This window comes from Saimiri boliviensis, chromosome 9, assembly GCF_048565385.1.
Source record: "Saimiri boliviensis isolate mSaiBol1 chromosome 9, mSaiBol1.pri, whole genome shotgun sequence".
Lineage (NCBI taxonomy): Eukaryota > Metazoa > Chordata > Mammalia > Primates > Cebidae > Saimiri > Saimiri boliviensis.
Genome location: NC_133457.1, coordinates 6934338 through 6953328, shown reverse-complemented (window position 1 = coordinate 6953328; position 18991 = coordinate 6934338). Strand labels below are relative to the sequence as shown.

General features: G+C 42.1%; 1 protein-coding gene and 1 long non-coding RNA gene across 5 annotated transcripts in view; one reads left to right on the top strand and one right to left on the bottom strand.

Annotated features, from left to right (window-relative positions):
• Positions 1 to 1640, bottom strand: part of TNIK (TRAF2 and NCK interacting kinase) — a 410093-nt gene extending 408453 nt beyond the window's left edge. For 2 of the 4 annotated variants that reach the window (XM_003925097.4, XM_003925098.4), the window contains exon 1: positions 1200 to 1640. In XM_003925097.4, the coding sequence (XP_003925146.1) occupies positions 1200 to 1256 (57 nt within the window). In that variant the 5' untranslated portion in view covers positions 1257 to 1640. The remainder of the gene's footprint in view (positions 1 to 1199) is intronic. The other 2 variants (XM_003925096.4, XM_003925099.4) reach the window with 1 other exon arrangement.
• Positions 358 to 8721, top strand: LOC141585570 (uncharacterized). Its single transcript, XR_012519101.1, has 4 exons — positions 358 to 579; positions 7134 to 7180; positions 7654 to 7733; positions 8605 to 8721. It is a non-coding gene; the product is annotated as an uncharacterized LOC141585570 (long non-coding RNA).
• The last annotated feature ends 10270 nt before the right edge of the window (positions 8722 to 18991 follow it).

Sequence of the window (18991 nt, the reverse complement as noted above, 5' to 3'; positions counted from 1 at the left end):
ATTTTTGATTCGGGAGAGGAAGAAGCCGGCCTTAAATTCGTGTCCAATCCTTCTCAGACACCCGCTGGTGCCACCATCCCCACCCCTCACCCCCTTCCCGGTAGGCAGTATCTAATTAAAATGGCAAGAAAGCTCTGCCCCTTCCCCGAAGGAGTGTGTTGGGATCGAGAGTTGGGGGTGGGGAAGCGTCGAGGCAGCACTGGGATTCCTGGTATTCTGATCTCAAAACAACAGCAAAATGGATTCTATATCAGTGATGTCTTAGTCAATACAATGAAACGGCGTCTGAGGTAATTCACGTGAAGGTAAACGCAAACCGGTGGGGCTGGGGGGAGGGAGGTGCTCTACAAAGGACTGGCCACAGACACGGGGAAACCACACACACAGACACACACACACATACACACACACACACACACACACACACACACACACACACACTCCAGGGAGTTCCGGTCTGATTGAGGAAAAGCAGAAAACACATCCCTTTCACCTGCGTAAGTTCAGCCATAAAACTGAAACGTTACAGCCACAAAGTCAGAAAGCACAGGCAGGGCTGAGTTAAAGCCATAAATAAAGGTGAGTGGCAGACTGGCATTTCGGGGAGCGCCGAGAGGGCGCCGGGCGCGGGAGGCAGAAAAGGGGGAGGGGGAGGCAGCTGCCATCTACAAGACCAGCATAGCAATAACTGCCCCTCGGAGCGGAAGGTTCGGCTCCGCGGGGACAGCCAGCCTGGCAGTGTCATCTTGCAGGTAGCAGGAAAACGTGAGGGGCCAGTGCCTTTCTTCACGCTGGCATTCTTTTTGCAGGAGGGACAGTGGGGTCTCGCGCCTTGGCACCAGACAACTGCCCGGGGCGTGTACACACACACACACACACACACACACACACACACACGCCTTTCATTTTAATGCTCTTACACCGGTCTACGATGAAACTGGCATAAGCTCCACGAGCCCTCGGGGGCGCCTCGGCCACGGCCAAAGGAAGACGGCACCGCACAGTCCCTGCCGTAGGGGCTCAGCCGGGAGCACCGCACAGCCCCGGATCAAAACGCGAATCCAGCTTCCCTCCCCGTCGCATTCTCCCGCTGCCGCCCACCGGCCCCGGCCCCGGCCCCGGCCCCCCAGGGCACGCACCGAGCCCATTCACCCTGACCCAAAGCCCTGGAAAGAAACCAGAAACCATGTCCTACTCACCCTCAGAGCCGAGAGATCTATTTCATCCAGGCTTCGAGCCGGGGAGTCGCTCGCCATGTCTACTTCTTCGCTGGAGAAATGGACCAAAACCACCCCGAAGCTGCTCCCTTGGAATTGCCACCTTGGTCTATTTCACTCGCGTCCTCATGCGGGTGCAGCGCCAGAGGCCCCGGGCCCAGCCTCCCCCGCCCACCCCGGCCCCACCGCGCCGGATCTCGGTCCTCCGCGCGTCGGTCCGCCGGGTCCGGGAGCCCGACCTGCGCGGATCTCCAAGCCCGGAGCCGCGGTGCGTGTGGGCTGAGCGCCCCGATCGGCTAAGGGCGCTGGGGCTGCGTGGGTGTATTTAAATGGGACATGCTTCTTTGCTTGTGCGTGGATGGCGGCTGCATTGGCTGTTATAATGAGACACATCAACTCCTCCACTCCGCGGGGGGAGGGTGGGGGTGGAGAACCACACAGAACTGTCGATCACCGCTTCCTGGGAGGAGTGAAGGGGTGGGGGGAGGCGGAGGAGGCGGGGTCTAGGGCCGGGGAGCGGCAGGCCGCGCTTCCTGACCCGGTCCCTCTGCACCGGCGTGCACGGGGGAGGGGCGCGCACCCTTTCCGCCCAGGCTTTTGCGGGCTCCGCGGGCCGAAGGCGAAGGGCCGTTCCTGAACCTTGACTTGCTTATCACGGGGACCCAAGCTCTATTTTTGTGTGGCCAATTCGTGCACTGCAGCAAAATGGCCCTTCAATCGCATCCTGGGGTTTCTCCGCGAGGTTCAAAGGCACTGGCGCTGAGAAAGAGCCGGAGGGAAAAAAAAAAAAAAGCAACCCGCTCCCTCCCCCATTAATTATTTGTGGGGCCGGAGTTAGGCGGGCTGGTGCAAACGGTGCATATAAGGACTTGTGTGCAAGGAAGGGGATCCGCCTCCAGGCGCGGAGAGAGTGAGGGAGAAGCGCACACGCACAGTGCACCCAGCTGGGCGCTTCGGCAATTTGCAGCTGCGGCGGGGTCGGGTCCACCCGCGGTCCCCGGAATGCCGACGGCTGGTCCGGGGCGCCGGTCACTCGCCGACTCGGGGCTGGGAAGATTTGCCAGATGCGGGAAAGATAGGAGATCTGAGCGCTCTCTTGGCATCGCCACACCCAGGACCTGCTCGTGTCGCAATTCCCCACGGAAACAACCGAGTTGAAACGAGAAGCTTGCTCTCTGGGTGCAAGTAGCTAGAAGGCTTCAGGTGACTCCAAAACACCCACCGCCTCGGCACTCAGCGTTTCTTGCAGACTGGTTTGCGTGGCAAACCTGTCCAGATTGACGGAGAAAGTTTGGCTGGCGGATAAGAAGTAAGGCGGAAGATGTGTACGTGAGAGCGATTTCACTTCACCCGCTTTCTCCCGTAAAGCTTGGCTGTTTTGCAGTGGTATATATGACCTTGCTTCTGTAATCAAGAGTGGGAAGTCACTTCCCCCAATCCCCACGCAGCTCTCCTTCTCCCGCCTTAGCCACGCAAAATACATGGAAAGAAAACACTGAAACTGAGCTTTTCCCCAAATACAGCAGTAGCTTTGAAAGCATTCTTTGCTTCTCTGTTAACAGCAGAATGTACTTGTGACCAGTGCACTGATGGTTTCTTAATCATGCAGTGTGAATATCAGCTTCAGAATAAGGCTTATGAATGAATGGATGAAAGCCAGTGCAGTTAGTTCATCATGACTGCAGACATCAGAGAACTTTGAAACAGCCTCTGGTGTACATTGTACTGTTTTTGTTACTGATACTGTACATGTTCATAAGCATTGTGGATCAGGCACCACGATTCGTGAAAAGTGTTGCAGCATCTCAATGGCCTCAACAGTTTGGGAGCGTTTGCCTTTGAACGTTGTATGTCAAACGTTTGAACGTGTTATGCTAAAAACGCTGCTTGACTTCTCATTTTTTAGTAAAATCATCCGGCTCAACATAGTATGCAGTAAGCCACCAAGTCGAAATGAAGAAAAAAGAAGAAAGAATAATAATAAGAAGAAATGAAAAGATAAATTTCCCTTCATCGTTCTTATTATTCTCTTCTGTGTCTCTGTTCTTTTACCATTCATCTACACAACAGGTTAATGTATTGTCTCAAAGTTGAAAGAAGATAATTTCAGATCAAATATTAAGATCTGTAAACAACTATTTTTTAAAACTGCAAACATAAGGAAATAGGAGTTAAAGTTTCTTCCATGGACAGCCTTCATTTTATGCCCATGATTATACTTGAAACATCACAAACAGATCAACTTTTTTGACATTATTGAGCTGTTTGGACCATGACGGTGCCATGGTAATGGCATTAAATTCCACCCTTAGATTTCATTTTAGATGAGAAAGTTATATATGCAGTATGACGACAGGTGCTAAATGGAGGAGGGTTTCCTAAGAGCCTGAGAGGTTGATGAGACAGCCAGGGGAAGGCAGGGGTTCGGGCTGCAGGAAATACCATAAAAGGAGAGATTGCAGTGTCAAAGGGACCGCCAACTGGTAAGGAAAGTGAAAAGGAGAATCTTGAACTTTCTCCTTTCGGTCAAGTGTGTATCAAATTCAGCTATTCCAGCATAAATTTCCTAATTTTGGGCTGTGTCTCTGTATTACCTGTACTATTACTACTTACTTCACATTTTTTTCTTACATTTAATATAAAAGAAAACATAAATCACTACTGAAAATGGAAAGCCAACAACACTTGCTTTGAAAAAAACGGGAGAGAGGAAACCATTAAAATAAATATAATGGAAAATAAAGAAATATTATTAAATTCTAGCTAGCTCTCATTGCCTGCTCCGGGCTTCTAGTCTAAGGCCTGCTCTATTTTTCTTCTTGACATAATCTGAAGGATTGAGAAAATTGGCATCATTTATGTGCAGTTTGAAAACCTGCCAAATAATACAATATGCTGTTTACATCTGTGTAAATATGTAATAAACTATACAAAGGGTGGACACAGGCAGTAAGGATACAGATTAACTTCAGGATAATGAGAAAAGAGGAAAAAGAAAAGGAGCCTCCAACAATGATACCTAATTTTTTTGCTAAAGATTTCTGCCAGGCATGGTGGCTCACACCTGTAATCCCAACACTCGGGAGGCCAGAGTGGGAGGATGGTTTGAGTCCAGAAGTTCGAGACCAGCCTGGGCAACATGGCAGGACCCTCATCTCTAGAGAAAAGACTAAAATTAGGTGACCCTAGTGGCACACGCCTGTAATCCCAGCTTCTAGGGTGGCTGAGGTGGGAGGATTGCTTGAGTCTGGGAGGTTGAGGCTGCAGTGAGCCAAGATAAGCCACTGTACTCCAGCCTGGGTGACAGAGGGAGACACTGTCTTTGAAAAACTGAATAGAAAATTTGAATAAATAATGCTGTGCTGCAGATATTCTTCTAAGCATTTGCTATGATCTGATGTTTGTGTCCTTTCAAAATTTATATGTTGAAGCCTAACCCCCATAGTGATCGTATTAAGAGGTGGAGCCTTTAAGAGGTGATCATGAGGGCAGATCCTTGATGAATGGGATTAGTGCCCTGAGAAAAGAAGCTTGAGGGACCCTATTCACCTTTCCACCACATGAGGACACATAGAAGGTGCCATCTATGAAAAAGAAGCCGTCGGCAGACTTCACGTCTGCTGATATCTTGATCTTGGACTTTCTCAGAACTGTGATCAATTCTGCTTCCGTTGTTTATAAATTACCTCGTCTAAGATGTTTAAGTAATTTAAGTAACATGGAGAATAAATCCAGAAGGCCCTATTCATCTGATAGGGGATCTAGAGAATGGATGGAAGGAAATACTCAAAAGGTAATTGAAAATATTCCAGTATCTTTAAGTACAAAGCTCTCATTTAGCTCAGAGCCAAATACATAGGTAAAAAATAACACACTTAAACACCTCATAGTGGGATTTCAGAGCATGAAGGATAAAATGAAAATCTTAACTAGATTACCTTCTCATCAGCAATAATGGATGCTAATTGACAATGGAACAGTATTCTAAGGGAATCATTGTGGTGGTGGTTTGTCTTGTTTTGTTTTGTTTTTGAGACAGGGTCTCACTTTGTCACCCAGACTGGAGTGCAGGAGTGCAATCATGGCTGACTCATTGCAGGAGCTCAGTGAGTTCAAGCGATCCTCCCACCTTAACCACCTCAACCCCACTGCCACCCCAGCACAATAGCAGGGACTATAAGTGCTGGCTGCCATGCCTGGCTTTTTTGTTTTGTTTTGTTTTGTTTTGTTTTGTTTTGTTTTGTTTTGTAGAGATGGAGTCTCACTATTTCCTAGGCTGGTCTCAAACTCCTGGGCTCCTACCTTGGCTTCCCAAAATGTTGGAATTACAGGTGCAAGCCACCACACCTGGCTTCTAAGGGAATTGTTTTTAACCAAGACTACCAAACTAAATTAGCACCTAAGAGAGGGTACAAAATAATGACAGGTATTTTCAGACATGTAAGAATTCAGATTGCTGCCCATCCTCGAAATTGCTGTTAGAGAAAGTCTTCCACCAAAGAGTAAACTGGATCCAAAAAGAAAGAAGAAAGATTGTGATACAAAAGACAATGACAAACAAAGGTAACAAACCCTGTTTGTTGCCCGCTCAAAGCCATTCTCTTTCTTCCTTCCTAGTAAAACAGTGATTTTGATAATTTACCCTCCTCTGTGTGTATAAAACATATGGGTTCTCTCCAGTCCGAGAAGGAGAGTAAATGTTACATTGTCTAAATTCATCATAGTAATTCTATTCTTCCTCCTAATGATTGGTTTAGACATAGGCGCATCATTCAACACTGACTAAGGACAAGTGCAGAGAAACCTGGGGTGGGTATAGAAATGGCTTTCCTCTTTGAAAGCTGAAAAAAGAAAAGGAAGTAAGGAATAGGGAAGGAAGATCAGAAGAAATGAAGGAAGAAGGAAGGAAGAGAAGACAAAACGAGAAATGGAAGGAGAAGCTTCCTTCTCATGGTACCTATGCTGACGATGATTTCCAAGGAGCCTCATTTTCTAGAATTCACACCCTTGTGTGGATCCCTCCAACACAGAATACAGAGGGCTTCCAAAGCTGGGCAATAAAAGGCATTTCAGCTTTGACCTTACTTGCTCTCTTGGTTCACTTGCTTGAAGGCAGGATTTCTCAACATTAGCACTACTGACATATCGGGCCTGATAGTTCATGTGGTGAAGAGCTGTCTTGTGCAATATAAGATGTTTAGCAGTAACTCTAGTTCCAACCCACAATATATCAATAGCAATTTTCCAGTTGTGACAACCAAACACGTCTCCAGATATTGTTAAATGCCCCAGGTGAGAAAAATCACCCAGTATAAGAACCAGTGCTCTATGGAAAGCCAGCCAGCTTGTCCTGCAGATACTCATGCAGCCTGCCTGCCATGCTGGTGAGCCACTGCAGCAGGGCCCAGACATTTTTTTATTTTTTTTTAACCACACTGTCTTGCTCTGTCTCCCAGGCTGGAGTGCAGTGGTGAGGTCATGGCTCACTGCATCCTTGATCTCCTGCACTTAAGTGATCCTCCCACCTCAGCCACCAGAGTAGCTGGAACTACAGGTGCACAACACCACACTTGGCTAATTTTTAAAAACTTTTTGGCAGAGATGAAGTCTCACTATGTTGCCCATACTGGCCTCAAACTCCTGAGCTCAAGGGATCCTCCCACCTCAGCCTCCCAAAGTGTTAGGCTTATAGACATCAGCCACTGTGCCTAACCCCTGCTAACATCTTGATTTTAGCCCATGAAGACTCATTTTGGACTTATGACCTGCAGATTATAAGGTAATAGATTTGTGTTTTTTAAATAAAGCCACTAATTTTGAGGTGACTTACCACAACAGTGATTTTTAAAAAACGAATACAAACTTCTTGTATCCATTTTACTTTTTAAATCATTGTCTCTTTTCCCTTGGTTACAGATTATCATGGCTGTCACTCAGGTTTTCTGCTCATTGGTAGACAAAAGGTAAGGAGATGTGTGAAACTGGAACAGTGAAAGGAACCTTTACCGAAACCTGAAACTTCGGAAGAATGGCATGACTGAAAATGATTAGTGTTAATTCATTCCAGTTGTGGTAGCTACCCATAAGGTATGACTAGAGACCATTCCTCCCTCCTAGTCCGAGAAATAGGAAGCCTTGTTTCCCTGTATCTTACTCATTTTTATCTTGGTTGTCTGTGCTAGTTATTTATTGCTTTATAACAAACAAACCACCTCTGAACTCAGCGACTTAAAACAGTAACAGTTATTTCTATAGCTCAAAAATGTGTAATTTGGGCAGGATTTCATGAGAAAGGCTCAGTTACTCCACAGAGCATGAGGTAGGGCTGGAGGACCCACCTCCAAAATGGCTTGTTCACATGCCTAGAAAGTGTGGTGTTAGGCTGTCGGGAGTGCTCAGCCAGGGATGATGGCTGAGAGCTTCTCTTCCTCTCCAGGTGGGTCTCTCCATGGTCTGTTGGAACTTCTTCATGGCATGGTGTCTGAGTTACAAGAGCAAGCATCCCACGAGAACCAGGTAGGAGCTGTATTTTCTTTTCTGACCTAGCCTCAGAAGTCATGAGGCTTCGTTTCCACTATTGTCATAAGTCTACCCAGACTCAAGAGGAGGATGCAGCGATGCTACCTTTCAATGAGAGGATTATCTAAGTCACACTGAACAAGAGCATGTTGGACGGAAGATACTATTGCAGTATTTTTGGAAACTAAAGTCTACCCAGTTCTTTAAGCATTATCATCAATTCTCTGTCTTCAGCATTCTCCTCTTTTGCTTATGTTAGCCAGAATTGGTTTCTGCTTTTGCTTGTAACCGAAGAATAATGTAGCTGGTGTAAGCACAAACGTATCAGAATAAGTATAAATATTTAAATCTCCTTATTAAAAGACAGAAGCTCTGAATTTGCAGAAACAAAGCAAAACAACCCTAATAAATTAAGAATATACATGCTTTTCAAATGTCCCACGGAAAATTAACAACATTGGACCAGGCCAAAAAGTGCGCTTTTTATAATTTCCCAAAAGCAACAATCATACATACCATGTTATTAGTAGATGTCAACATTCCTGTAAACAGATCCATCTAAATCTGTAATTTTCAATTATTGAAACTTTTTCACTAGAATGACTTTTGTTTCTCATTATACTTAAAGTTACTCCCAGAGGCCAACACAAGACTTTATCATCATTTTAAACAGCCCTCTTTTAGAAAATAAAGCTCCAATTGTCTTTTGTTCAATTACTCCATCCTTCCAGCTCCCCGGAAGCCTTCACTGACATTACTGCTGTTTTTCACTGACATTACTGCTGCCTCACAAAGACTCCATTTCTGTCTATTGGTGAGCATTCTTTATTATTTTCCAGTTGGTCTTCCCTCTTACTCTTCTTCCCAGGTTTGTGCTGGACCTCAGAATGTCTGAAGGAGCTGAAATTCCATGTACTGTCTTCCATTTAATATGATCTGAAGTGAAGAACATGGTCCCTGGAGTTGAACTGCTTGAAGTCAAATCCGAAAATATAAAAAGAAAAAAAAATATAGTAGTTTTATTGTTTTTATTTCTTGTCTCTCCCTGATAGATAGTTTTCTTTAAAAATGTAATGCTTTTGGAATAATAATGGCAAGTGATTATATCTCTTTTGTATTAAATAGGCTTGGAGCAATTTTCTTAATTATCCAGCACGATTTAAGCCCAAAGGCAAGCACAACACTTTACCTGAAATACCACTATTACACTTTCCCTACGTGCAGAAAACTACTTTTACTAAAAGTTTGGCAAGCACTTTCCAAACAGCATTTTCTGTTTTCATTCCTTGAGAATTCCCTGACAAGTATGCATAGAAATTTTAATATACAGCTGTAATCCTTTGATATTGATTGTAAAAGTTTAATTGTTTATCATTTTTTGGAATTTACTTAATCTGCTTAAATCCTAAAGTGGTTTTCAATGTAGTTGTATTATGGCCAAGTAATTGAGTTTTCAGCTTGCTTTTCTCTCAATATTTTTAGACTCTAACCTAGTATCCTGCAACAGTACCTACATGCCTAGTCAATGACGAAACGTACTGTAACTGAAATGATGAAAAGGCATTTATTCTGATGACCAAAGCCTGTCCACACCGCGTCAAAAACCTGGGATGCTTTGCTTTCTGCTGGCTATCTCAATGTGCTTCCACTTTTCCCATATAACTTTTTTACAGAACTGGGTCCCATTTAATTTTAGAGTTAAAATGTCCCATACCCTCCCATACATGCAAAATAATTTTCAGTTTTTTTACTTCATATTTATGCATTTGAATGGTATAACCTCAGGTTAGCCAGAGCTGGGGGAGGAAGTGGGTAGCCTAACCGGACCTTTACATGAAGACATAGGGTAGAAAAAAGTTCTTATCAGACTTTTCAAGCTGGACCTTAAAGATAAGCAACTTCAACTCCCTCATTTTACAGATAAGGAAACCAAGGTCCAGAAACACTATGTGACTTGCTCAGCGTTACAGAGTTAGCACAGGAAAGGGCTTTGGGAACTGAAGGCTTCGTGCTAAAAAAAGAAAGAAAGAAAAAAAAAAGTAAGACCGTATTTATCAGTATTGTCTCCCACCAGATTCCCCGTATACTGTTTCCTCTACTCTACCGTATTGTGTCCCAGACATTTAAAGTACTTTTCACTTGTGTTGTGCTTTTTATCTTAAGGAAACCATACAAGTACAGAACTTGTCGTATTTCCCTTAATGTGTGGGCTGCCTCAGAGCTCCAAGCTAAATGAGTTGGTTTGCCATGCCTGGTGCTGGCTCTTGTGTGGGAGAAAGTGCCAAAAACGGAGTCAAGAAGATTGGCTGAGTGGATTCTTAAAGCCAGACCCAGGGAACAAAGTGAGGAAGGGGGACTTCTTTGGATTCATTAGCCAAAGAAAATGGAGGCCAAACCTCTCCAGAAATTTAACACACTCTCATTGTGCAATTACTTGGATTATTTCTAAGGTAGATGCTGGAAAATGCATTCTCTTTTGATTAGTACTTAAGGCACTGTATTGTGGTTGTTGTCTTTCTTTTCTACCATGGAGCTTTTGATTATAAAGATCCTTTCTTGTTCATCTCTTTTTCTTTAGTGCCTAGCATAATGCCACAATAAAGTGGTGCATATTTTAAAAATAAATAATAAATCAGTGTAGTGACATGGATAAAGGTAGATGGAACTAGACTCTTAGAAGCCAGAAAATTCTGGACAAATCTTTTAAGTCCCCTAAGTGTCAACATTTATATTTGTTATGATTTTACATGGCTAGTTGATTCTGAGAATAAACTAAGAGTCCCATTCTATTCAAAGCTGATAACAAAAATTAATTATATAACCACCTTTCTCATCTCTTCACAGAGTATACATTCATTCACTCATTCATATATTCATCCATCGAAAACATGGATTGAATCCAGAGATCATCAAGATGGTCTCTGCCCTTTATAATTTAGGCAGCGTTTCTGCAAGTATGATCTCTGATGCACTGACATGAAAGCGGGGAGCAGGGCTTGATTAACATGTAGATTCTCAGAGTATGGGGGGCCAGGGCTCAGGAATAAACATCATGACACTTAGGTAAAATGCACAGAGAGTATAAGAGCTGAGAGGGGTGGAAAGGATTCAGGGACAGAGCCCAGGACGTGGAGAAAGGAAAGGAGGATCCTAAAGCTGGTTGGACGGAGGTTCTAGACCTTGGTAGATGTCAGCGAGTTAGTGATTAAGTGATGTTGTTCCTGAGCTAGTGACTTTTGCAGATGTTATTAGTGAGTTAGTGAGTAAGGAAGACGCTGAAAAGTTGCTTAGCATCCTTTGTCTTCCACTGTCTCTCATAATGGAAGCAGCCTGGCCACACTGTGTTGGGACTCTTCAAAGCTCTCACAAAATCAGACCAAAGGCTTTTTTGTTGTTGTTGCAGAGTGCTATGGTCTAAATTTTTGTGTCTCCCCAAGCTCATAGGTTGAAATCCTAATCCCTAGGATGAAAAGTGGGGCCTTTGAAAAGTGATTAGATCACGAAGGAATAGCCCTCATGAATGGGATTAGTACCCCTGTAAAAAAGGCCAGAGAGACCCTTGTCCTTTCCCCTGTACAAAGACACAGGGAGCAGGTGCTCCCGATGAGGGAGCCAGCCTTCATCAGACATGGAATCCGAAGGCACCTTGATCTTGGGCTTTCTAGCCTCCAGCATTGTGAGAAACAAATGTCTGTTGCTTTATAAGCCACCCAGCTTATGGTGTTTTGTTACAGCAGCCCTGATGCACTAGGACAGGCTCAGCCAAAGCAACAGTCAGTCTTGCTCCGGAAAGCTGGTAGAGCTCTTGGCTCTTCAGCGATCTGCTGTCCTATTATTTCATCCTTTTAAGCCTTGCCTTTTACTTCTAGCATAATACCTAGAACACAGAACAGTTTTAAGGTGAATTCATGCTTCCCTTTGTCTCTGTCCACAGACTGACACAGTCTGGAAACAGAGTCATAAGACAATTCTATGGCAACCTTTTTGTTAAAAGGAAACCCTTTCGTGTCACCTTTTTGCAGGTGACACAAATTAGTTCAAGCCCATCCTTCTCAGGTCATGCCTTGCAGTTGCTCTGCTTTCTTCTTTTTTTCTTTATGAGACAGAGTCTTGCTCAGGATGGAGTGCAGTGGCACGACCTCAGCTCACCGCAACCTCCGCCTCCTTGGTTCAAGTGATTCTCCAGCCTCAGCCTCCAGAGTAGCTGGGACAACAGGCACATGCCACCATGCTCGGATAATTTTTGTATTTTTAGTACAGACGGGGTTTCAGCATGTTAGCCAGGCTGGTCTTGAACTTCTGACCAGGTGATCCGCCCTCCTCGCCCTCCCGAAGTGCTGGGATTACAGGCATGAGCCATCGAGCCCAGCCTGCAGTTGCTCTGTTTTCTGATGGGTATGTCCTGGGAATATGAGCATCTCTCTGCTTGAAATCCCAGCCTGAAAGCCTTCTGCAGTTTAGGAGGAAAATTCATTTAATGATTTTTTTATTTTTTTAACTCTTATTTTGAAAAATTCTAAACATATGCAACAGTAGAGAGTGTATCTGACTTCCCTATATACATCACCAGTTTCAACAACCATTAGAATGTCACTATCCTTATTTTTATCTCTCTTCTCCATGCTTTTTATCTTTCCTAAACCATTTTAAAACAAATATTTGACATCATGTCATTTTACTTCTCAATATTTCAGTATAGATCTCAAAACAGAAGGAGGGACTGAAATATGGGCCATGTTTAGTGATATGCTTCCGGAACCTAGAGGTTGGAAATGGGGAGAAGTCACTTTACAATGGAGAAACCTAGTCAACAGCAAAGATTACCTTAGCCAGGTGATGAAGATTAACATCAACAGTTAATCTTGTGGACAGCATGTGTCTTTGATATGATGTAATGAAAAAAGTACCAGTCAAATACAAATAAATTGTGTGGTTTAGTTAATAGCCATGTGCCTATGTTGGTTCCTTAATGTACTAGGGTGATGTAAGATGATCACAAAATGAGACACTAGGTACAGAATATGTAGAAACTCTGTACTATCCGCAACTTTTTGGTACCCTAAAATGTTTTAAGTTTATTCTTTAAAAAGGAAGCAGGACAACTACGGTGCTACTATCTCACTTAAAAAAAAAGTTGCCCCAAATCAGATCAAAGACGTAACATTTTTGCATGGTAGAATTCATAACCACCTTCTACAAAATGCATATTGCACAGTGTACTCATAAACATTCAAAAAATGTATTGAGACACCACCCTTTAAATAAAGCTTTCAAATCTAAACTGCATACTAGTACCCAGGAACTATCTGAAAGCCAACATGCTTTTTCAGGTGTGTGAAACATGCTGTCAAGGTTGTGGGTTGGTTGTAGTGAAGATTTTTAATTGCATTAGTATCTCCTAACACCAGGCAAGGTGGCTCATGCCTATAATCCCAGCACTTTGGGAGGCCAAGGCAGGCAGATCACGAAGTTAGGAGTTCGAGACCAGCCTGGCCAATGTGGTGAAAACCTGTCTCCACTAAAGATACAAAAAATTAGCCAGGCATGGTGGCACATGCCTGTAGTCTCAGCTACTTGGGAGGCTAAGGCAGGAGAATCGTTTGAACTAGGGAGGCGGAGGTTGCAGTGAGCCAAGATGCGAGCCACTGCACTCCAGCCTGGGCAACCGGGCTGAGACTCTGTCTCAAACAAAGAAAATAACAAACACCTTCCTGTCTGAATAACACCAGCAGTTTACACAGCAGTTCACACGCACTTTCTTACTTATCCTTCACAATAAAGTAGATATTATCATTATACTCTTTTCACAGATGCAGAAACTGAACAGGAAAGTAAAATGCAATGGTTTTCAAATGTTTTGCAGATTAGCAAATTCTTATTAAGTCAGGTATCACATAGACCGGTGGAACAGAAGAGAAAACCCAGAAATAAAGCTGCATAGTTAGAACCACTTGATCTTCAACAAACCCAAAAAAAGCAATGAGGAAAAGATTCCCTATTCAATGAACGGTGCTGAGATAACTGATACATATGGATACATATGCAGAAGAATAAAACTGGACTCCTGCATATCACCAAATACAAAAATTAGCTCAAGATGGATGAAAGACTTAAATGTAAGTTCCCAATCTATTAGTATAAAAACCCTAGAAGAAAACCTTGGAATTACCCCTCTTGATATTGGGCTTGGCAAAAAAATTTTGGCTAGGTCCCCTAAAGCAACGGCAACAAAATCAAAAATTGATAAGTGGGACCTAATTAAAGAGCTTCTGCACAGCAAAAGAAACTATCAAGGAAGTAAACAGCCTACAGAATGAGGGAAAATATTCATAAACTCTGCATCCAACAAGGTCTAATATCTAGAATCTATAAGATGCTCAAACAAATTAGCAATCCAAGAACAAACAAACCTGTTAAAAAGTGAGCAAAGAATATGAAAAAAATTTAAAAGAAGACGTACAAGTGGCCAATAAACAAAAAATGCTCATCATCACTAATCCCCAGATAGATGCAAATTAAAACCTCGATGAGATGCCATCTCACACCTGTCAGAATGGCTTTTGTAGAAAAATAACAGATGTTGGCAAGGCTGTGGAGAAAAGAGAACACTTGTATACTCTTGGTGGGAGTGTAAATTAGTCCAGCCACTGTGGAATGCTGTTTGGAGATTTCTCAAAGAACTAAGAGTTGAGCTGCCATTCGACCTAGCAATGCCGTTACTACCATTACTGGGTATACACCCAAAGGAAAAATAATTGTTCTATCAAAAGGACACTTGCACCGGTATGTTCATTGCAGCACTACTCATAATAATAAATATATGGAACAATCTAGGTCTTCACCAACAGCGGACTGGATTTAAAAAGTATGGTATTAGCCAGGTGTAGTGGCTCATGCCTGTAGTCCCACACTTTGGAAATCCAAGACAAGAGCATTGCTTGAATCTAGGAGTTCAAGACCAATCTGGGCAACATGGCAAGTAAGACTACAAAAATTCATTTTAATATTTTTAATTATTTGAAATTAAATAATTTTAGAGTGTCTCAAAAGTAATTACTAAATAATTAAAATAAGTAAATAATTTAATTTAATTTGAGTTTAATTATTATAATTATTTAATAATTATTTTTAAGACACCATAAAATTATTTTAATTATTTCATATTTTATTTTTAAATTATTTTAATTATTTAATAATTATGTTTGGGAAACTCTGGCAAGGCTGTGGAGAAAAGGGGACGTGTATACACTGTTGGTGGGAGTGTAAATTAATACAGCCACTGTGGAAAGCAGTTTGGAGATTTCTTTTTTTTTCTTTTTTTTTTAGAAAGAAAAAAAGAATAATAAGAAAAAGAATAAAGAAGAGGAAGAAAGAGAAAGAGGAAGAGGGAGAGAGAATGGGGGTATTGCTTTATTGCCTGGGCTAGAATGCAGTCTAAATATGGGTATGCCTATAATTGCCCTTAATAATGGAGACATAAAAGAAAATGAGGGAAGAGAATAACAAACAAGGAGCCAGCCAACATTTCGTTTAAACTTCTAAGTTGATACGATGTGGTACTGATAAGAGTGTATGTTTTGTGTATTTAAAGTGGAGAGTTCTATAAACATTAATTACATTTACTTGTTCCAGATCTGAGTTCAAGTCCTGGATATCGTTGTTAATTTTCTGTCTCATTGATCTGTCTAATATTAATGTTGAAGTCTCCCACTATTATTGTGTGGGAGTCTAAGTCTCTTTATAAGTCTTGTATGTCTGCGTATTCCTGTATTGGGTGCGCATATATTTAGGATCTTTAGCTCTTCTCGTTGTTGCGTTGATCCTTTTATCATTATATAATGTCCTTCTTTGCTTCTTTTGATCTTTGCTGCTTTAAAGACTATTTTATCAGAGGCAAAAATTGTAACTTCTGCTTTTTATTTATTTATTTTTGCTCTCTGGTTGGTTGGTAAATCTTTCTCCGTCCCTTGTTTTGAGTCTTTTTGTATCCTTGAATGTGAGATGGGTCTGGATGCAGCATACCGATGGGTTTTAGTTTTTTATCCAAATTGCCTGTCTGTCTTTGAATTGGAGGATTTAGTCAATTTAAACTTAGAATTAATAATGATATATGTGAGTTTAATACTGCCATTTAATATTAGCTGGCTATTTTGCCCATTAGTTGATGTAAATTCTTCATTATATTGATGCTCTTTACTTTTTGGTATTTTTTAGAAAGGCTGATACTGTTTGTTCCTTTCTATGTGTAGTGGTTCTTTCAGAAGCTCTTGTAAAGCAGGCCTGGTGGTGATGAAATCTCTGAGTGCTTGCTTGTTCACAAAAAACTTTATTTTTCCTTCACTTATGAAGCTTAGTTTGGCTGGATGTGAAATTCTGAGTTGAAAGTTCTTTTCTTTAAGGATGTTGAATATTGGTCCCCACTCTCTTCTGGCTTGTAGGGTTTCTGCTGAGAGATCTGCTGTGAGTCTGATAGGCTTCCCTTTGTGGGTAACCTGACCTTTCTCTCTGGCTGCCCTTAGTATTTTCTCCTTCATTTCAACCCTGGTGAATCTGACGATTATGTGCTTTGGAGTTGCTCTTCTTGAGGAATATCTCTGTGGTGTTCTCTGTATTACCTGGAGTTGAATATTATCCTGCCTTACTAGGCTGGGAAAATTTTCCTGAATAATGTCCTGAAGCGTATTTTCCAGCTTGGATTCATTCTCTTCGTCACATTCAGGTACACCTATCAAGCGTAGATTAGGTCTTTTCACATAGTCCCATATTTCTTGGAGACTTTGCTCATTCATTTTTATCCTTTTTTCTCTAATCTTGTCTTCTTGTTTTATTTCATTGAGTTGGTCTTTGACCTCTGATATCCTTTCTTCTGCTTGATCAATTCGGCTGTTAAAACTTGTGCATACTTCACGTAGTTCTCGTATTGTGTTTTTCAGCTCCATCAATTCACTTATATTCCTCTCTAAATTGTGTATTCTTGTTAACATTTCGTCAAACCTTTTTTCAAAGTTCTTAGTTTCTTTAGATTGTATTAGCATAAGTTCTTTTAATTCACAGGAGTTTCTTATTATCCACGTTTTGAAGCCTGCTTCTGTAATTGGAACACACTCGTTCTCCATCAAGCCTTGTTTCGTTGCTGATGAGGAACTGGGATCCCCTGCTGAGGGAGAGGCGTTCTGATCTTGGGTATTCTCAGCCTTTTTTGGCTGTTTTCTTCCCTTCATTGTAGATTTATCCATCTGTGGTCTTTATAATTACCGTCTTTGTAATTGGGTTTCTGAGTGGACGTCCAACTTACTGATTCTCAGCGCCGAAATCTGAGCAACCCACTGTGCCGACTAAATCAGCGGCGTTAAGATTGATGGTGCTTTTCTGACTCTGCACCAAGAACCGACGCTCCGAGGCGCCGGCAAAACCGCCTCGCCGGTCGCAAGAGTCGCGCTGGCCACCCGTGGGGCTCCTCAGCTGGGAATCTCCTGGTGCGTGAGCAACAAGAATTCATGGGAAGGTGTGGCGTCCTCTCGTTCTTTGCGCTTTCACTGGGAGCTACAATCCCGAGCTGCTAGTGATCAGCCATCTTGGATCTCTCCGGAGATTTCTTAAAGAACTAAGAGTTGAGCTACCATTAATCAAAATAATTTAATTAAATTTATTTATTTATTAATAAAAATTGATAATTATATCTATTAATATTATTTAATAAAATAAAATAATTTTAATAGATATTTTAATTATTTATTCATTACTTTAATATTTAATTTTTTTGAGACAATTATTTAATGATTATTTTTGAGACAATTATTTAATGATTATTTTGAGGTTAGGTTTTTTTTTTTTGGTCTCAAAATAAATGAAGAAATAAAATTTATTTTGCCCAGGCTGGAGTGCAGTGGCACAATCATGGCTCGCTGAAGCCTTGATTCCCTGGGCTCAAGTGATCCTCCCACCTCAGCTTCCTGAGTAGGTAGGACTACAGGTCTGTGCCACCATGCCTGGCTATTATTTTTTCCAATTTTTTTTGTAGATGGGTTCTCACTATGTTACCCTGGCTGGTCTTGAGCACCCGAACTCAAGCAATCCTCCTGCCTCAGCCCTGCAAAGTGCTGAGATTAGAAGCTTGAGCCCCTGTGCCTAGCCAAGAAAAAAAACTTTTTCAATTAAAAAAAAAATGTGGTACATATGCATTGTGGAATATTATGCAGCCATAAAAAAGAATGAAATCATTCTTTTGCAGCAACATGGATATAGCTGGAGGCCATCAAGCCGAGTAAACTAACACAGAAAGGGAAAACCAAATACTTCATGTTCTTACTTACAAGTGGTAGCTAAACAATGGGTACATGTGAACGTAAGATAGGAATAGGCACTGGGGACTGCTAGATGAGGGAAAGAGGGATAGGGGCAAGGACTGAAACCTACCTTTTGGGTACTATGCTCAATACCAAGGTGATGAGTTCAGTCACACCCCAAACCTCAGCATCATTGTTACCTCTGTAACAATCCTGCACATGTATCTCTTGATTCTAAAAGAAAAGTTGAAAAATAAAACCAGTAGGAAAATAAGGGCAAAGATAACCTTTGCCTCCAAACTGCTGCTGCTAACCACTCCTAGGAGGTTCTTTTACGCACAGTTTAAAGACTAACAGTGTAATTTGGGGAGGGGTAGGGACATAGGAGTTTTAGATTCAGACAAGCCTGATGTTTGAAGACCTGCTGAATATTTATGAGCTGCACATTACTTTGGATGCGTTACTTAACCTCTCTAATTCTCAGTTTCCAAATTTGTAAAATGGAAGTAGTAATACTCTAGAGCTCCTTGCAGGATAAATTCCTAATCTTAATCGTATCTTTGTCTCTCCAAAGGGCTAAAATAATTTTCTCGAAATATCGGAAGAGTAGCTTGCAGAATCTAGTTCTTCTGCCACTCAACCCATTGCTTTTTCCACTACATCATGGGACTATGCATTGTACTCCCAACCAAGTCTGGAGTGCTTGGCAGTGACACATGGTATGTGCATGTCCTGCTTTTCTTCTTCTTTTGATTAATTTTATTTGGAAACATTTATCAAACTTTTTTTTCTTTGTTTCTTGAGACAGAGTCTCTCACTCTGTCGCCTAAGCTGCAACCTCCACCTCCCAGGTTCAATCAGATTCTCATGCTTCAGCCACCCAAGTACCTGGGGTTACAGGCACGTGCCACCACACCTGGCTAATTTTTTATTTTTAGTAGAGATGGAGTTTTGGCGTGTTGGCCAGGC